The 15840-nt window shown below is 65.0% G+C and overlaps 5 protein-coding genes across 5 annotated transcripts in view; 2 read left to right on the top strand and 3 right to left on the bottom strand.

The window, feature by feature from the left end:
• Window positions 1-1095: 1095 nt before the first annotated feature.
• EMIHUDRAFT_233657 (hypothetical protein) lies at window positions 1096-4732 on the bottom strand (the record flags this gene model as incomplete). Its single annotated transcript, XM_005782110.1, has 3 exons — window positions 1096-2059; window positions 2258-3765; window positions 4646-4732. 3 exons carry the CDS (start codon window positions 4730-4732, stop codon window positions 1096-1098), a joined length of 2559 nt encoding a protein of 852 aa, XP_005782167.1.
• Window positions 4733-7453: 2721 nt separating this feature from the next.
• On the top strand, window positions 7454-10359 carry EMIHUDRAFT_468513 (hypothetical protein; the record flags this gene model as incomplete). The annotated part of the gene is made up of 4 exons (XM_005782109.1): window positions 7454-8597; window positions 8669-9812; window positions 9890-10030; window positions 10195-10359. Coding segments are annotated over 4 exons (2594 nt in total), but the record flags the coding sequence as incomplete, so codon positions are not given.
• A 287-nt stretch (window positions 10360-10646) lies between these two features.
• EMIHUDRAFT_442715 (hypothetical protein) lies at window positions 10647-13168 on the bottom strand. The gene is made up of 6 exons (XM_005782108.1): window positions 12847-13168; window positions 12502-12779; window positions 12328-12418; window positions 11436-12266; window positions 11285-11379; window positions 10647-11217 (listed from the first exon to the last, which is right to left on the bottom strand). The coding sequence occupies exons 1-6, from the start codon at window positions 13100-13102 to the stop codon at window positions 10819-10821; spliced, it is 1950 nt and encodes a 649-aa protein (XP_005782165.1). The 5' UTR covers window positions 13103-13168; the 3' UTR covers window positions 10647-10818.
• Window positions 13169-13701: 533 nt separating this feature from the next.
• EMIHUDRAFT_442714 (hypothetical protein) lies at window positions 13702-14941 on the top strand. The gene is given in 6 exon segments (XM_005782107.1): window positions 13702-13756; window positions 13904-14145; window positions 14210-14296; window positions 14359-14419; window positions 14487-14907; window positions 14918-14941. The coding sequence occupies 4 exon segments, from the start codon at window positions 13927-13929 to the stop codon at window positions 14633-14635; spliced, it is 516 nt and encodes a 171-aa protein (XP_005782164.1). The 5' UTR covers window positions 13702-13756; window positions 13904-13926; the 3' UTR covers window positions 14636-14907; window positions 14918-14941.
• Window positions 14922-15840, bottom strand: part of EMIHUDRAFT_456734 (hypothetical protein) — a 2418-nt gene continuing 1499 nt past the window's right edge. Inside the window, exons 4-5 of the mRNA XM_005782106.1 lie at window positions 15447-15623; window positions 14922-15254 (exon numbers count right to left, since the gene is read on the bottom strand). Of these exons, the coding sequence (XP_005782163.1) occupies window positions 15096-15254; window positions 15447-15623 (336 nt within the window). The 3' untranslated portion in view covers window positions 14922-15095. The remainder of the gene's footprint in view (window positions 15255-15446; window positions 15624-15840) is intronic.

Below are 15840 nucleotides of genomic sequence, written 5' to 3'. Positions count from 1 at the left end.
GTGCGTTTGCGATCAGTAGTAGATAGAGATAGGAGAGAGCGATGGTAGATAGAGAGATAGATGGTAGGTAGGAGCTGTCTCCTGTGTTTGCGATGTGTGGAAGGAGCGAGAGACACATCCATCGTCTCTAGCGTGTCGTGTGTCGATATGACATATGTGCGTAGGGGGTGAGGAGATGCGAGACATATGTTGTGAGTGTGCAATAGCGTGTTTTGTTCATTTTACAACCAACCTCTGTCTGTGACAGGCCTCGGAGTATAGCTCCGTCACATGGCGAGGCGAGCGTTTAGCGAGCCCGTAAGCTAGAAAAAAACGCTCCGACCACAAAAAAGGCCCGCGCGTGCCGCGCGGGCCGGCGAGCGACTAGCGAGCCAACCCGCTAGTAAATAAATAGATAAAAACGGACACCTCTACTGTGAGATGGATCTTTGTGCAGTGTTCTTCTATTTCGTCGGGAGCATATTGTTGCGGCCCCGAAGTCCCGAACGAAGAACAGGCGTACTTCTTCGTGTTCTGCGGGAATGAAGTCGTGGTACTTCCGCTCTTCCGCAGCACCATCGCGACACGCTGCGCGCGGTTCAAATCCATACTTGTTGAGGACGTTCAACACATCGCGAGCGTACGGCTCTACACCCATCTTCAGTTCTGGCTGACGACTGCGGCTCTAACCTCTATCCTCTATCCAGCTACAAGTATACAAGTCAGAACCAAAAACACATACAGCAGCTGGGGAAGGCCCTCATGCTATGGCTAAGTGCTTGCCCCACACACAAACACACACAAATGCGTCTCGGACAGAGCCGCTATGTGTGTATGCTATGTGCGAACGCAATAACGCAAGGCGGCGGCACTCGCCACACCAGCTGGCACCGACGGCAGAGTCAGGAGGTACAGTATCGGTGTCGGCGAATTCCATGCAACCACCTCTGGCGGTGGCGGCCCGTTTACAACCCCAACGGTGCAGAATGGGAGATGGAGGCAAGTCAGCGCCCCCGGCTGGCACCGACGGCGAGAATTAGGAATGGTCGCTGAATGGTCGGTGTCGGTGAAGTCCATGCAGATAGCACACTCTTGCTTGTGCCGATTCTCGTCGGACTAGATGCTGAGGCGTTTCGACGGTGCAGAAGTACCGCTGAGGCGTTCCGATGCCTTCTGCTCCTCGCTGTCCGCCCTGGCGGACGCCCTGTCGGACATGTCCCACGCCCAATCCTTGGCCCTCTGCAACCAGTCTCTGGAACTGGTGGGAGCCGCATCCTTGAGTGCCTGGAGGTCTGCCGAGGCGTTCTCTTCCAGCTGCGGTATGAGTTTCTCCGTCTCCTCCACGACCCGGTCCTGAACATTGATCTCAGCCAGCTCAGTCGCAGTCTGCTTCGCCTCAGCCGCGGCGTCTGTGATGGCGCCCTCGACCTCGACCTTGATCTCAGTCGCAGTCTGCTTCGCCTCAGCCGCGGCGTCTGTGATGGCGCCCTCGACCTCGACCTTGATCTCAGTCGCAGTCTGCTTCGCCTCAGCCGCGGCGTCTGAGATGGCGCCCTCGACCTCGACCTTGATCTCAGTCGCAGTCTGCTTCGCCTCAGCCGCGGCGTCTGTGATGGCGCCCTCGACCTCGACCTTGATCTCAGTCGCAGTCTGCTCCGCCTCAGCCGCGGCGTCTGTGATGGCGCCCTCGACCTCGACCTTGATCTCATTCAGCCCTTTGCCCTGCTGGGGCGTGTCGCCCTGGCCACAACACGGGAAGCACTTGGTGCAGCACTTGCACGGCGGCCCTGAGTACTTCCACTTCAAGAACAAGTGGAAGTACTCCAAGAACAGTGCTATGCACACAGAGATCACCTTGCAAATTCGGAGCGCCCCGACGGCCCAGACGCGCGGGAGCTCGGAGTCGAGCTGGACGGCAAGGTTGGGCGGGAACATGATCAGAGTCATGGCAATGTCGATGAGAGGGAAGGACTGGATGGCGATCGACGGCGAAACCCAGTCCTCGTACTTGAGCGTCGAAGCCCAGTCCTCGTACTCGAGCGCGGCGGCAACGATCGTCGTGACGATGCCCCAGAAGGACCTGGGTGAGCGTGAGGGTGAGGGTGAGGGTGAGGAGTGAGGGATGAGGGGGAGGGAGAGGGGCGGGGGGTGAGGGATGAGGGATTAGGGTCTGGGATTAGGGCCAGGGCTGGCGTTGAGCTTGGGGGCAACCCACAGGTCTGCGGCTAGGGGGGAGTGGTTTGGAGGGAGAGGGGGTGTTGGGGAGGCAAGCACGCACAGTATGTAGAGCATCAAGACGAGGTAGCCGCGGGCCCATTGCTTCACCCTTTTGACCGCGTTACGCATAGCGTTGGCCCCGCCTCCGCAAGCCTTGCAGCAGATCTTGATCATGCCTGCGCAGCAGGTGGGCGCGACGACGAGCATGGAGCCGACGAGGACGAAGACCATCATGAAGAGCACGTTGACGACGACGAAGAAGAGCTCGAGTGTGCTGAAGCCCAGCCTGTAGCCGTACACGTGCGAGGGTACCCCGTTCTTTCCGCCCTCTTGCCACGCCATCTTCGTGTTGACGATCATCAGAGAGTTGAGCGCGACGGGCGCGCCCATCTTGAGGCAGATGCGCAGGCCGGTGCGGATGCAACCGGGGCAGCAGTCGCACAGCTGGCTGTCGCGCATCGTGAGGTAGTGCAGCGCGATGCGCGCCCCGGTGTAGCACACGGCGGAGAGGAAGAGCGTCATCGTGAAGAAGACACTGAGGCCTCGGATGCACTCTGGCTGTGGGCCGCAGTTGTCAACGGTGGCCTCGCCGCTGAAAAGAGGGTCGTATTTGCACTGGCTCTCGATGGTGTCCGAATACCAGAGGTCGATCAGCGACTGGTTGCTGGTCAAAGCCTTGCTGGTCAAAGCCGCGATGGCCTGGTCGCTTGCGGAGTCTTGCGGTGGTGGGAGCCCGGGTGGCTTCGGCGACGCTGTTTCCCCCGCTGGCGGTGGTGGGAGCTTGTCGGAAATGCAGGACGACGGAAGGAGATTGCTCCACTTGAACCCCTCGTCAAGGAGCTCCATGTCGATGTAGACACTCGGCTCTGTGGTGGCTGTGATCAGGCCGGCCTCGACCAGCGCGACCAGGCCTGTGAGGAGGATGAAGGCCACCTTGACTTTGTTCGCGCGTTTCTCGCCGACGCCGCACAGCTTGCGCAGGATCTTGTCCTCGACCGCACTGAGCTTCTCCGACACCATGTCGGTCATGTCAGACCGCACTGAGTCGATGTCCAGCTTGCGCTGGATCGTGTCCTCGACCGCACTGAGCTTCTCCGACACCGTGTCGGTCATGTCAGACCGCACTGAGTCGATGTCCAGCTTGCGCTGGATCGTGTCCTCGACCGCACTGAGCTTCTCCGACACCGTGTCGGTCATGTCAGACCGCACTGAGTCGATGTCCAGCTTGCGCTGGATCGTGTCCTCGACCGCACTGAGCTTCTCCGACACCGTGTCGGTCATGTCAGACCGCACTGAGTCGATGTCCAGCTTGCGCTGGATCGTGTCCTCGACCGCACTGAGCTTCTCCGACACCGTGTCGGTCATGTCAGACCGCACTGAGTCGATGTCCAGCTTGCGCTGGATCGTGTCCTCGACCGCACTGAGCTTCTCCGACACCGTGTCGGTCATCGAAGACCGCACTGAGTCGATGACCGGCTCGAGAGCCGGCGCGTTTGTGGTGGCGCCGTTGGGGGCCGCTTCTTCGGCCGACATGAAGCGGGAGTTGAGCCGGAGAGAGCAGAGCCGCGCCTACGGGCAACACGCCGCGGCGTGAGCGTCGAGACGAGGCCGCCGGCACGCGCTGTCTGTCGCGTCCACGGCGCTCGGACTGGAGCCGGGCGGCGACTGGCGAGCGAGCGGGCTGTGGCCGGAAGACAGGAAGGGCGGCCCGGCGCTGGCTCGCGCGGGACAAGGGTGGCGAATGGGCAGCAGCAGACGCGTGTCGCGGCTCCGTACCTGCGGGCGGTGCAGGCGGTGCCAGGCTGAGGGGGGCGCAGAGCCGCTCGTGCGGGCGCATCGCTCAGCGGGGGAGTGGTGCGGGCACGGCTGGCTTCGCGAGCAATAGGCGTCGCGGGCGTCCAGGCGTGTAGCTTGCTGCGGCTGCGGAGGCGCGATGGGGCGGCAAAAGCGCGAGAGGAACGGGAGAGCGATGCCTGCGTTGTTGCCTCGGCTTGGGTTGAGGGGAACCTCGGTGTTGTGCCGAGCTCTCGGTTGAGGGGAACCTCGAACCTCGATGCCTGCGTTGTGCCGAGCTCTCGGTGTTGTTCCGGAGGGGTACCTCTGGTCGAAGGGGACGTGCCGGGGTGTTTTTTCTTTTTTAGTTAAACGTAGCAGCCCCGCTGGCTGAACAGGATACTGAGGCATTCCCGAACTGGGCAGTTATGAGCTCACTCAGCTCAGTCAGTGAGATCTAGCAGCACAATCCTTGGCCTTGAATCTCGGCGGCGGCGCGGCGGGGAGGACATCGCCAAGAAAAGAAAATTTCCGCCGCCGCGAGCGAGCGACTGTGCCTGAAAGAAAGAAACCCCGAGGGAGGATTGATTGATTGAGGGAGGGATGGAGTCGGCTCGCGGTCCCTGTTATTTTGCGAAACAGTGTCGTTCCGCAGCAACTGCCACGCTGGCTGTACAGACCGCCGCCCGCCGCGTGCGCCACTGTGCGAGAGGCACAGCGGGTTTGTGGCCGCTGCCGCTGCCTCCCTGCTTTTTGTCTTCATTCTCTTCCTGTGCAAGCGGCGGCGGACAGCAGCGCGGCCGGCTGGCGGCTCTGGACGGCGCCCGCTGTACCGCCGCGCCTCAGCCTCCACCAAGCTGCTCGAGCTCATTCACCAGACGGCGGGACGGGACGAGAGCTTCCCTGCCAAGCGGCTGCGAGGAGTGGGGCGGCGGCTTCACGAGCGGAGTGCTCTCCGCCGCCAAGGAGTCGCTCTTCAGCCTCGCCCCCCTGGCGCCAGTCCTCCCGCCCCCACCTCCCTCCCGGCTTTGAGGACGCTGCCCTCTCTGCCCTCCAGCAGCGGCCGGGCGCGGCAGACGCGTTCGAGGCGCTCCTCCGCCGCCTTCCCGCGCCTTCGGCGGCGGCGCTCGGCCGGCTGCGCCGCTGCATCCTCGATCTCGTGGTCGAGTCGGGCACGGCGGACAGCGACACCCGCCTCCTCTTTGGCGCTGCGGGCTGCCTCTCCTTAGCTTCATTTGTAGTTGTAGCACAGCCGCGGGTCCGCAGAGGTGGGGCGGGAGGGTTGAGAGAGAGACCCATGAGGCATGACCATCCCATGACACTGCATGGACCACACTCACATGTCTTTGCATGTAATAGTTTTGTTATACCCTCATGGGGCGCAAGAAAGAGGCTGCACGGCTGTGTACGGTCTGTGCTGCTGTCGGGCTGGTTGGGCTGTCGGGCTGTCAGCGCTGCTGTCAGGCCACTGTGTGCTGTCGGGCTGTCGGGGGCAGCTGTCAGGCTGTCACGTTAGGGCCTGACAGCGACGGAGCCCCTCTGATGTCAGACTCTGCTGTCAGACTGTCAGAAACGTGCTGTCAGACTGTCAGAGAAATAGTGCTGTCAACGCTGTCAGGCTGTCGGGCACTGTCAGGCGCTGTCCGGGTTTGCTGTCAGGCTGTCAGACACCAGGGCTCAGCGTGGAGGTCGTGGAGGTCGTGGAGTGGCGAGTCACGCTCGTGCGGACAGCATCGATGCCGTCGCCGGACGCGGCGGCGAGGCACACGGGCGCCGGCGTGGCGCGTCGGCAGGCCCACCACGAGCGGATGCGCGACGAGCGCGCTCGGGAAGCGGCCGCGGGCGACGCGGAGCTTCCGCCGGACGACGAGACGCGCACGCGGTCGAGATGCAGTTGGCGAGCGCCGTACTCGTGCTGGACAGCGTGTTTCGCCCTTTCGTGCTGTGCGATGTTTAAATTCTTTTCGGTGTGCTGTGAGAGAGGCTTGTATGCACTTGGAGCACTTGGAGTGCAGTCGGCAACCTCACATCCAGGGCCGGTGAGCTGAGAAGCGCATCCAGCGGGCCGGATGATCGGTATCGGGTTACGGGCTAGAGAGCCCTAGCCCCGGGGGTGCGCGTTCGCAGGGCAAGGGCCTTAAAGTAAACACGGGTCTCCGAGGGTTAGCTCCGCGCTCCAGGTTTCCCCTAGCAGCAGAACGCCCCCTCTACTCGGAGCTAACACTGTTTTCTTTCTTTTTCTACAGTTCCGGACGGGCATTAAGAACCTCTAACGTTAAGAACCTGAGGCTCATATTTCGGCCGGATCCCTAAGAACTCCCTAAGAACCTGAGGCTGGGCCAACGCCTGCAGCCGGCGCCCCTGCCCCCGCGGCCGCAGCCGCAGGGGCAGCTCACGGCAGCGAATGACTCTCTTGTCACGCCATGCGCGAACTTACTGTTCCAAACTTCCAAACTGTTTTAAGACCCATTTATTGATTTTTAATCGAAGCCGAAACGGTTTAAAAAACCATCCACCCGGTTAAGAACCTGAGGCTCGGCCCCCGACGGACCGCCGACTTAGCTAAGAACCTGAGGCTGGGCGAAGAACCTGTGCGTTCTTAATGCCCGTCCGGAACTGTACTCGGAGCCAGTGATACGAGAATACGCACATGTTACGAGAATACGTACCGCCCCCACGCAGAGAGTACTTGTACTACTCGACGATAATACAAGAATACGCAGCTTGGAAGTCGCAGACGCCTATAAGAAAAACAGCAAGCTAAATTTCAGCGGCTAAAAAGCAAAGGACGGGCGCTCTTGATCGGCAAAGCAAAGTTGGAGTAACGGCGACCGCGTCGCCACAATGCCAGTCGCCTGTCGAGCAGCCTTGGCGGCGCGCATGCGCCGCAGGGTTGACCGACAGCCGCGCGCCTCGAGCCTCTCGCTCCACTCGCGGCACGACGCACCCCGCGCGCCGGTCAGCGCAACAGGAGTATTGCGACATGCTGCACAACGCCAAGGACAGCACTGAGAAGCTGGCGCCAGTCGCCCACCAGCGTGTCTCAGCACCGGGTGAGGGAGCATGCTGCGCACGTTGATGCAGCACGAGGTCACCACCAATCAGGCCCTCACGCCACCGCACGGCCGCCCTCGAGCACCAGCAGCCGCGCTGCGCAATGCTCAAGCTCAGGAGGCCACCCTGCTTCTCGCAGCTTTCTGCAGCGCAGCGAGCGAGCAGCGCCGCACCCGGCGGACCCATGGCGTGCTCAGCCAGCCGCGAGGCGGAGGCAGGCCGAGTGAGCGCGAGCCGCGCGGGAGGCCATGCCCCGCGCACCGGCGAGAGAGTGGCACGAAAGAGTGCAAGTCGCGCATGCATTTGCGTAACGCTCTTAAGAAGTGGTGTACCTGTGTTAGTGCCAGTGCGAGCCAGTCCCGTGCCCAGTCCTGTGCCCAGTGTCGTGCGAGGGAGAGGGGTTGTAAAATTCTTTTCGGTCCGATCTCTCGCATGATGATCAGCCTGATGGGCCTCGGCGTCTCTGCCTTCCTCAATGCGCCACGCCTGCTCTCGCGGGCGCCCAGCCCTCGCAGCCGCGCCGCCATGGTGACCCCGGATGCCGAGGCGGCTGCAAAGGAGGCCTGGCTTTCGCGCGTCGGCGCTCCGGAAGCGGAGGAGGAGACCAAGCGTGCAGACGCTGTGCGCAAGTCCGAGGAGGTTACCAAGGCGCGGTGGCTCTCGCAGGTGAACGCTCCGGCGTGGGGCGAGACCGCCATTGCCATGGCCAAGGTTGCAAGAGAGGCGACCGAGTATGCCGCGCTCACCGAGGCGTGCAAAGCCGACGATGCCGAGGCGTGCAGGATCCTGTCGCTCGAGGAGGGTGCGAAGCGGGAATGGCTCGAGGGTCTCGACGCGCCCGCGTGGGGCGCTGCCGCGGCGGCGGTCGCCGCAGTGACGGAGGAGAAGGACGCCTTCGGCATGCTCGACGCAAAGAGGTGGGCCGAGGCGGCGGCCGCGATGACTCAGGTGGCAGAGCAGGCGGCGGAGCTGGCTGCGCTGCTGGAGCAGTGCGATGCTGGCGACGCCGCGGCCTGCGACACGCTGTCTCGCGAAGAGGAGGCGAGGCGGTCTTGGTTCGAGAAGCAGGAGCCGCCGCCCCCCTCGGAGGCAAAGGTCGCTTCCACCACTGCTGGCCGACTGGCGCAAGCGGCGGGGCGGGCGGAGGCCATGGCGGTGCCGCAGGCCTCTCCTCCCCCGGCAGCGACGGTCGCGTCGGCGCCAGTGGTGCCATGCACGTACTGCGGGGGCACTGGCCGTATCCCGTGCGGGCGCTGCTTCGGCCACAAGCTGCTCGAGTTCCGGGACGAGGCGGCGGGCCTGCGCGTCGAGGAGTGCGCGACGTGCCAGAGCACGGGCAGCGTCGTCTGCATCAACTGCCAGGGCTCCGGCACGCAGGTGCCGGAGGAGTTTTACGGGGAGGCCCTCGACCAAATCCCCGCGATGCCCTTCTCGGCCCCAGCCCCCACGATGGCCCCCGCGCCGGCGCCGATCTTCCCGGCGATGCAAGGGCTCCCGTTGCGCGGGGTCCCCGCTGCAGCCGGCGTGAGCCTGATCGTGGCGGGCGCCCTCACTGCAGCCCTCCTACCTTCGGGGTGCGCCTCTCCAGCCGCTCCTCTGCGCCGTCTCACCCTCTCCTCCTTAGACGCGCTTGCCTTGGTGGTAGGCTCTCGACGCCACTCTCGGACATCCCGGCGCAGCTCTCCGTGCGCAGCGGGTCCGTGGCGGACCGAGTGGAGCCAAAGGCGGTGGTGGAGGCAGTGGCGGGGACGGCGGCAAAGGCGGCCGGTGAGGCCAAGGCGGTGGCGGAGGCAGCGGCGCCGGTGGCGGCGAATGCGGCGGCGAGGGCGAAGGCGGCAGCGGCGGCGATGGCGGCGATGGCGACAGGCAACGTGGCCAGGACGCCGAGGCAGACTGACGTTGTGGGAGCGACGGGGCCCAAGGCGACGGCGGCAGCGACAGGGGCGTCGACCGACAATCTGCAGCGGATGCTCGTGACCGTGCCGGCCGGCGTTCGGGCGGGGCAGGCCCTGCCCGTGCAGACGCCCGCAGGGCTGATGCAGGTGACGGTGCCAAAGGGCGTCGCCGCGGGGATGCAGTTTGAGATGCTGGTGCCGGTCGAGCCGAAGGATGAGGCTGCCGGGCGAGAGACCGAGGCGCAACGCCGCGCTCGTGACGCCGCCCAGGCGCGGGAGCGCGCGGAGGCCGCGGCGGCAACGCGCGAGGCGGAGGCGGCGGCGGCGGCGCAGAAGGCGGAGGCGGCGGCGGCGGCGCAGAAGGTGGAGGCGGCGGCGGCGGCGCAGAAGGCGGAGGCGGCGGCGGCGGCGCAAAAGGCGGAGGCGGTGGCGGCGGCGCAGAAGGCGGAGGCGGTGGCGGCGGCGCAGAAGGCGGAGGCGGCGGCGGCCGCGCAGAAGGCGGAGGCGGCGGCGGCTCAAAAGGCGGCGGCTGCTGAGGCGGCGCACGCTCAAGAGGCAGAGGCCGCAGGAGGCGGAGGCGGAGTGCGGGAGGCGGAGGCCGTGGCGGCGGCGCAGCGTGCGGACGCCGCCAAGGCGGCAGAAACGACAGCGTCGGCGGCCGAGCCAGACGCGGCGATCGCGGAGGCTCGGGCAAAGATTGCCGCGCAGCAAGCAGAGTACGACGCCATCTTCAACCGGAATTCCATCGCGGCGGCGGCGGAGGCCGCGGCGGAGAAGGAGGCCGAGGAGGCCAAGCTCGCCGAAGCCAAGTTGGCCGAGGCGCAGGCGAAGAAGATGGCGGAGGCCAAGCTGGCGGAGGAGGAGGCAAGGGCGGCAGCAGAGGCGGCGGCGGAGGTAGCCCTCAGGATGTCCATAGGTCGCGGTTCGGCTGAAGTTCAGATGCGCCATCATTCCCCTCTCACTTCCGTTAGGAGGCGAGGGCAGCTGCCGAGGCGGCGAAGGCGGAGTCGGAAGCGTCGTCCGCGGAGGCAGCGCAGCAGCTGGCGGCGGAGGCGGCGGCCGCGGCGCAGAAGGAGGCGGCGCAGGCGGCGGCGGCGAAGAAGATGGCGACAGTAGACACGAAACGGGCGGAGTCGACGGCGGCGGAAGCGAGGGCGGCGGAGGAAGCGGCCGCGGCCCAGCAAGCAGCGGAGGAGGCGGAAACCAGGGCTGCCTGACCCATACCCCTGGCCTTGGCCCCAACCTTATTCCTAACCATGCCCTCGCCCTGCCATAGGCGGCGGAGGCCAGGGCCGCAGAGGAAAAGGCCCAGGCCAGAGCGGAGGCAGCCAAGGCAGCGGAGGAGAAGGCGGCGGCAGCTTCTGCGGCATGGGAGCAGGATGCGGCGCGAGACTCCACCCCCGCGAACGCCGCCGCCGGTGACGTTGCGGCTCCGCAGTAGTGAGGGGCGTCTCGTTCGATAAACCCTTTCGATCGACACACATGGCTTTGGCGCTGGGGTGGCCAGCCTTGGCGGCTGTGTCTAGAAGTCGTCGAGGGGGATGTACGCCCCCCAAGCATGCATATTTTTTCGTTTGACAGTATTGCTTGTTGCACCGTGCGCACGCACAGTCACAACAGAGGAGAGAGCGAGCGGGCCCGGCGGCGGCGCGTGGGGGCGTGCGCAAGCACGAAGCAGGCGCAGCACGCATGGTCGCATGCACGCCGCCGCCGCCGGCCCGCGCGCTGTTTTTTGTATACTACCTCGCGCTCTAACTTTCGGAGCCAGCAACGGCACCTGGCACGGGATAGCACTGCCGCACCCTGAACTCTAAAGTACATGATGCTGCGAGTCGGCGTTGGCCGTTGCCTACTTCCTCGTCGCCGGCTCTGACTCTCTCCGGCGGACGAGCCTCGGCGCTCAGACTTCGGCCGAGCGAGTCGTTTTGGCGCGGACGCCTTCCCCGTCGCTGCGCTCCATCTCACGCACATAATGGTATTTTGTCAGCTGGCCCGTGCAGAAGGCCGAGAAGCCTGCGGTGAACTCTTTGCGCGTAATCTCGCCTGTGCCGTCTGCGTCGAGCACCTTGAAGAGATTCTCGGTCGTCTTCTTGTCGATGCCCTGGGCCTCGAGGAAGACCTTGAGCTCCGCCATCGACAGCGTGCCGTCGCTGTTCTCGTCCAGCCGGTCGAAGACCTTCCCAATGTTGACCTTCGACGACAACAGCTCCTCCTTCAGCAGCGTCGCGCGGGCGCGGTTGATAATCGACTCGTACAAGCCAGGCTCTGCGTTGATGTCGCGCCCGTAGGACGGGATCATCTGTGCGGCAATGGCGGGTCTCTCAGGTGGACACGCCTTCATTGAGCAGAGCGGGCGGAAGCGCAACCTGTGCAAGCGCGGCATGGTACGCCATCGTGTTGTTCTTGGCGCTCTCAAAGTGCTCGATCACCTCGATCGCGACGTGCGGGCTGATGCTCGCGCCTACAGTAGCAGCCGGCCGGGTCCTGCGAAGGAAGGATGCAGCAGTCTGCCCGCACACAGCAGAGCCAGCGCGCCCGGGGAGGCTCCCATCAGTCCGACGATGGTGTTGTCCGCGGATGCCATCACCTTCGTGCCAAAGACGAGCTTGCCGCCCACATCCTTGTCGGGCTGGATGACCTGGACGCGCTGGCCGGCCGTCACCATCGTCCAGTCCTCGGGCCGCGCGTCGGGCACGAACTTGCGCAGCTGCGCCAGCTGGTGCTCCTTGGACGCCATCACCTCGCCAAAGAGGTACTGCACCAGGTCGAGGTTCGCGAGAGCCATGGAGATCGTCGGGTAGATGTTCCGCAGGTTGAAGGTCGAGAGCCACTCCATCGCACTGGACAGAAAGCCCGCTTGGTGCATCACCACCGGGCTGAAGCCGGCAAATGGGCCGAAGAAGACGCAGTCGCGCCCGTAGATGGTGCGCCAGTCGAGGTGAGGCACGCTCATCGGCGGCGCGCCAAGCTCTGCGCGGCCGTACACCTTGTTGGTCCCCTGCTTCGCCACGCCCGACGGGGTCTGGCATACAAGGAACTTGCCCGAGACGGGCATCCCCGCATAGCCCTGCACCTCGGGGATCCCGGACATCTGGAGGACCTTGAGTGCGCCGCCACCGGCGCCCGCAAACACGAACTTGGTCGTGAGGTAGTTGATGTCGCGCGAGAGGTCGTCCTTTTGCACCCTGACGACCCAACGTTTGTCTGCCATCTGCTTGAGCTCGGTCGCCTTGGAGAGCACCTGCACCGTGCCACCGAGCTCCGAGAAGGACTGCACCAGCTGCCGCGTCAAGAGCCCGTAGTTGCACTCCGTCCCGTCGGGGTGCCGCGACATGGCGATCTTCTCGCCTGCGTGCGTGGTGAGGGTGGGCGCGCGAGGGCTTGCGTGCGGGGCGCGGGACGGCCTCACCGTTGCGAGGGCGGCCGGAGCAGATGTGTGGCACCCACTCCTTGATGGTGTCGTAGTCCTCGCTGTACTCCATGGCAGCGAACGACGGCAGCTGGGGCGGGGGGAGTGGGTGAGGGGCAGGCGGAGTGGTGAGGGGCAGGCGCCGCTTAGGCCACTGCGCAGGGGTCGGCGCGCCTTCTTAAGCGCCTCCACCCGCTTCTTCAGCCAGTGGATGTTGTCATCGCCGTGGACGAATGTGCAGTGGTTCGCGGGCTGGATGAAGGCCGTGTCGGGCAGGATGCCCTTCTCCGCGAGCCAACACCACCACTGGACGCCGACGAGGAACTTTTGGTTGATTGCGACAGCCGACGAGACGTCAACCTCGCCGTTGGCCATCATCGGAGTGTAGTTTGGCTCACAGAGCGCCGCGTGGCCGGTGCCCGCGTTTCGCCACTCATTCGACGACTCTCCGCCTGCGCCATGGGAGGGAGGGTGTGTGAGACACAAAACGGACGCGTCGCCAAAACCCCTCATGCGCACCGACGCGATCCAGCTGTTCGATGAGCCGAATGTTCCACGTGGGATGGAGCAGCTTGAGCATGACGGCAACCGACGCGCCCATTACGCCGCCGCCAATGATGAGCGCATCGACCTCATCCGGAGGAGGAGAGCCGACGACCACGCCCATCTGGCGCCGCGCCCCGCCCAGAGCTGGCGTCAGCGCAGCTCCTCGCCGACTGGCGAGCGCGAAGCTGCGTGAGAGGAGACCGCCCCCACCAAGAGATCTGAGCACCATCTCCGCCCGCGCCGCAGCTGGCTCGACTGGCTCGACGAGCAGCCGGCCGGGGAGGGGCCGTCGGGGGGTACGTCCCTCTCAAAACGGCGAACGTGAACTAAAAAAAAGGGGCCGGTGGGCTACATATTTTGTGTACCTCCTGATGATGTACCCCTTTACCCCTCCCCCACCCGCCGAAATCCCAGCTTTGCGTTGCGCCGCCGGCATCTTGGCTCGTCCATGCGCAGCGGTCCCGCACGCCTATTGAGCTCCCTCTCGCAGCGCGCCGTGCTGCAAAGGAGTTTGCAGCAGCACAAGTGGGCCGCCACGGCCGCTGTCTTGCCGATCGACGACGATGAAAACCGGCTGCGGGCGGTGAGTCTTCGTTCGTTTCACCCACCCTCTTACTATCGTGCCTGAACTCCGACTGTCCGCCGCCTCTTGCGGCCTCAGGTCATCCGGCCGAGGGATGGGGCGCTCCGCTCGATCAAGGACGTTGGCAACGCCTTGGGGCAGAGTGTCTCGGAGTCAGAGACGCTGCTCGACCTGACGCAGACGCTGCTGCAGAGGGGCGAATTGTCGCGAGCAGACTTTGTGCGGCGGTACGCGCCAGAGGCTCAGCCGGTCGCTGGCGCCGGCATGCTCTGCGCGACGTCGAGCGGGAGCGCCACCGAGGGTGTGCGCTGCTCGGCGAGATGCGCATTGAGTGCGGAACCGCGAGACGCCAGCCGTCTCGTTCGTTGTAGGCCGCATCTTCCGCTGCTCGGCGAGATGCGCATTGAGTGCGGAACCGCGAGACGCCAGCCGTCTCGTTCGTTGTAGGCCGCATCTTCAACGAGCTACTGATGGCCGCCTTCCGCGAATACGACAGCGATGCGGACGGCTTCCTGACGCCGCCTGAGGTTTTGACCTTTCTCCAGGGGCACGGGCTGCACTACGTCGCCGACCGCGCTTTCGTGCCGGTGGACGACAACGTGCAGTTTGGTGACTTCAAGTCGCTGCTACTGGACACATGCATCCTCTCGCTGTATGCGTCCGACGGCAAGATCCAGCTGAGCAAGGAGGTGGCGGACAATCGCATGATAGGGGCGGAAGCACTGGCACTGACCCGATCTCACTGCATCGCAGGTGCCCCTCATGGACAAGGTGTGCGAAGAATTCTTCAGGGGCGCCGACCTCGACGGCAATTTCGTCATATCACCCCAGGATCGGCTAGTCCCGTGCATGTGAGCGAGATTGCTGGGGTTGATGTTGATGGCCGTCGCACCGCCGCGCAGGAGCTCGAAGTGCTGTTTGGCCGCATACACATGGCGTCGCACGCGGGCACCTACTATGCCGGTGAGTGCCCCCGGTCTGTCGCCCGTCTCCTTTGCTCCCTACTCGACCTTCCTCGTCCCGCCCCCAGTCTACGCAAAGGAGGGGTACGGCGGAGGGATCAGCATGGACGGCTTCAAGCACATGCTGCTGGGGGAGGCGCCGGAGGCGTCGTACCACGACGAGGTGCTCACCGCGGCAGAGTACCAGCACGAGTCCTTCAACTCCTACCGCCATTGACGACGAGAGAGTCGAGGCGACATTTGTCTGCACGGTGGAGCTCGCGAACGTGTACACCGGTGTGGGGGTAGCGGTGACACTGGAAGTCTTGATGCGACCTGCTGTGCCTGTGATATTAGTAGCTATTTGAGACTTGAGATTACTGATTTAGAGCCCCGAGCCCCGCCGAGCCGCCGGGCCGAGCGCGAGCCCGAGGACCCTACGAGAGTCCCGTAGTGCTACGAGCTACGACGCAGAGTGTGTAGAGAGTTTTGTAGAGCGAGGGAGAGATAGTCATAGTGGGTGCTCATAGTCGGAGGCCACATTTTCGTCTTCAGCAGTACAAACACAGAGAGAAACACTTGATCACACCACACACGGAACACGCCGGTGCGCAAAAGCAGACGTCACTGACCCAAAGCGCGCGACACGAGCGATTGCGCCGCAGAGCGATTGTACAGGCGCAACGCGCGTTCAGCTCTCAAGCCTCTTGCTCGGCCGAGGCGACCACGGACCCCTCGTCCACGATGGGAGGAGCGCATCGCTCCTCCGTCTCCGCCGGCCGCAGCCTCGAGAGCCTCCGCTTCAGGCTCGCGGCGGTACCGCCCCCCTCGGGCGCCTCGGCCGCCTCGATGGCGGCCTGCAGCCTCTGGCCGCCCAGCTCAAAGTCCACGCGGGGGGGTGGCGCCCGTGCGCCCTCCCCGGCGACGGGCGCCCCGCCGACCGCGGCAGCGGCGGGCTGACCCGCGGGCGGGACGACGTGCCCAGGCGCGTGGGAGTGGTGGTGATGGTCCTCGGCGAGCCCGGCGGCGATGGCGATGGCGTGCTCCACGTGCTCCGCCTTGGCCGCCTTGGCGGCGGGCATCTGGCTCGGCCGCCGCGGAACGACGTGGGCTCCGCCGGGCGCAGTGCCGAGCATCGCCTCGGCCGCCTCCTGCGCCTCCGTGAGCGAGGGGCGCAGCGTGGGCTTCGCGCCGAGGTAGTCCTGCACGTGCACGCCTGCCGCAGTCTCCCGCGCGAGAGTGAGGCGAGGGCGGCGGCGGCGGCGGCGGCGAGGAGGAGGGGCGAGAGGTAGGGGGGGGGGAGGGGGAGAGGGGGAGAGAGGGGGAGAGAGGGGGGGAGGGGGAGAGGGAGGGAGGGAGAGAGAGAAAGAGAGAGAGAGAGAGAGAGAGAGAGAGAGAGAGAGAGAGAGAGACAGAGAGAGAGAGAGAGAGAGAGAGAGAAGG

The sequence above is a fragment of the Emiliania huxleyi genome (assembly GCF_000372725.1).
Source record: "Emiliania huxleyi CCMP1516 chromosome Unknown EMIHUscaffold_193, whole genome shotgun sequence".
Taxonomy (NCBI): Eukaryota; Haptophyta; order Isochrysidales; family Noelaerhabdaceae; genus Emiliania; species Emiliania huxleyi.
The sequence above is the reverse complement of the archived record's forward strand: the minus strand, read 5'-3'. Positions and strand labels throughout refer to the sequence as shown.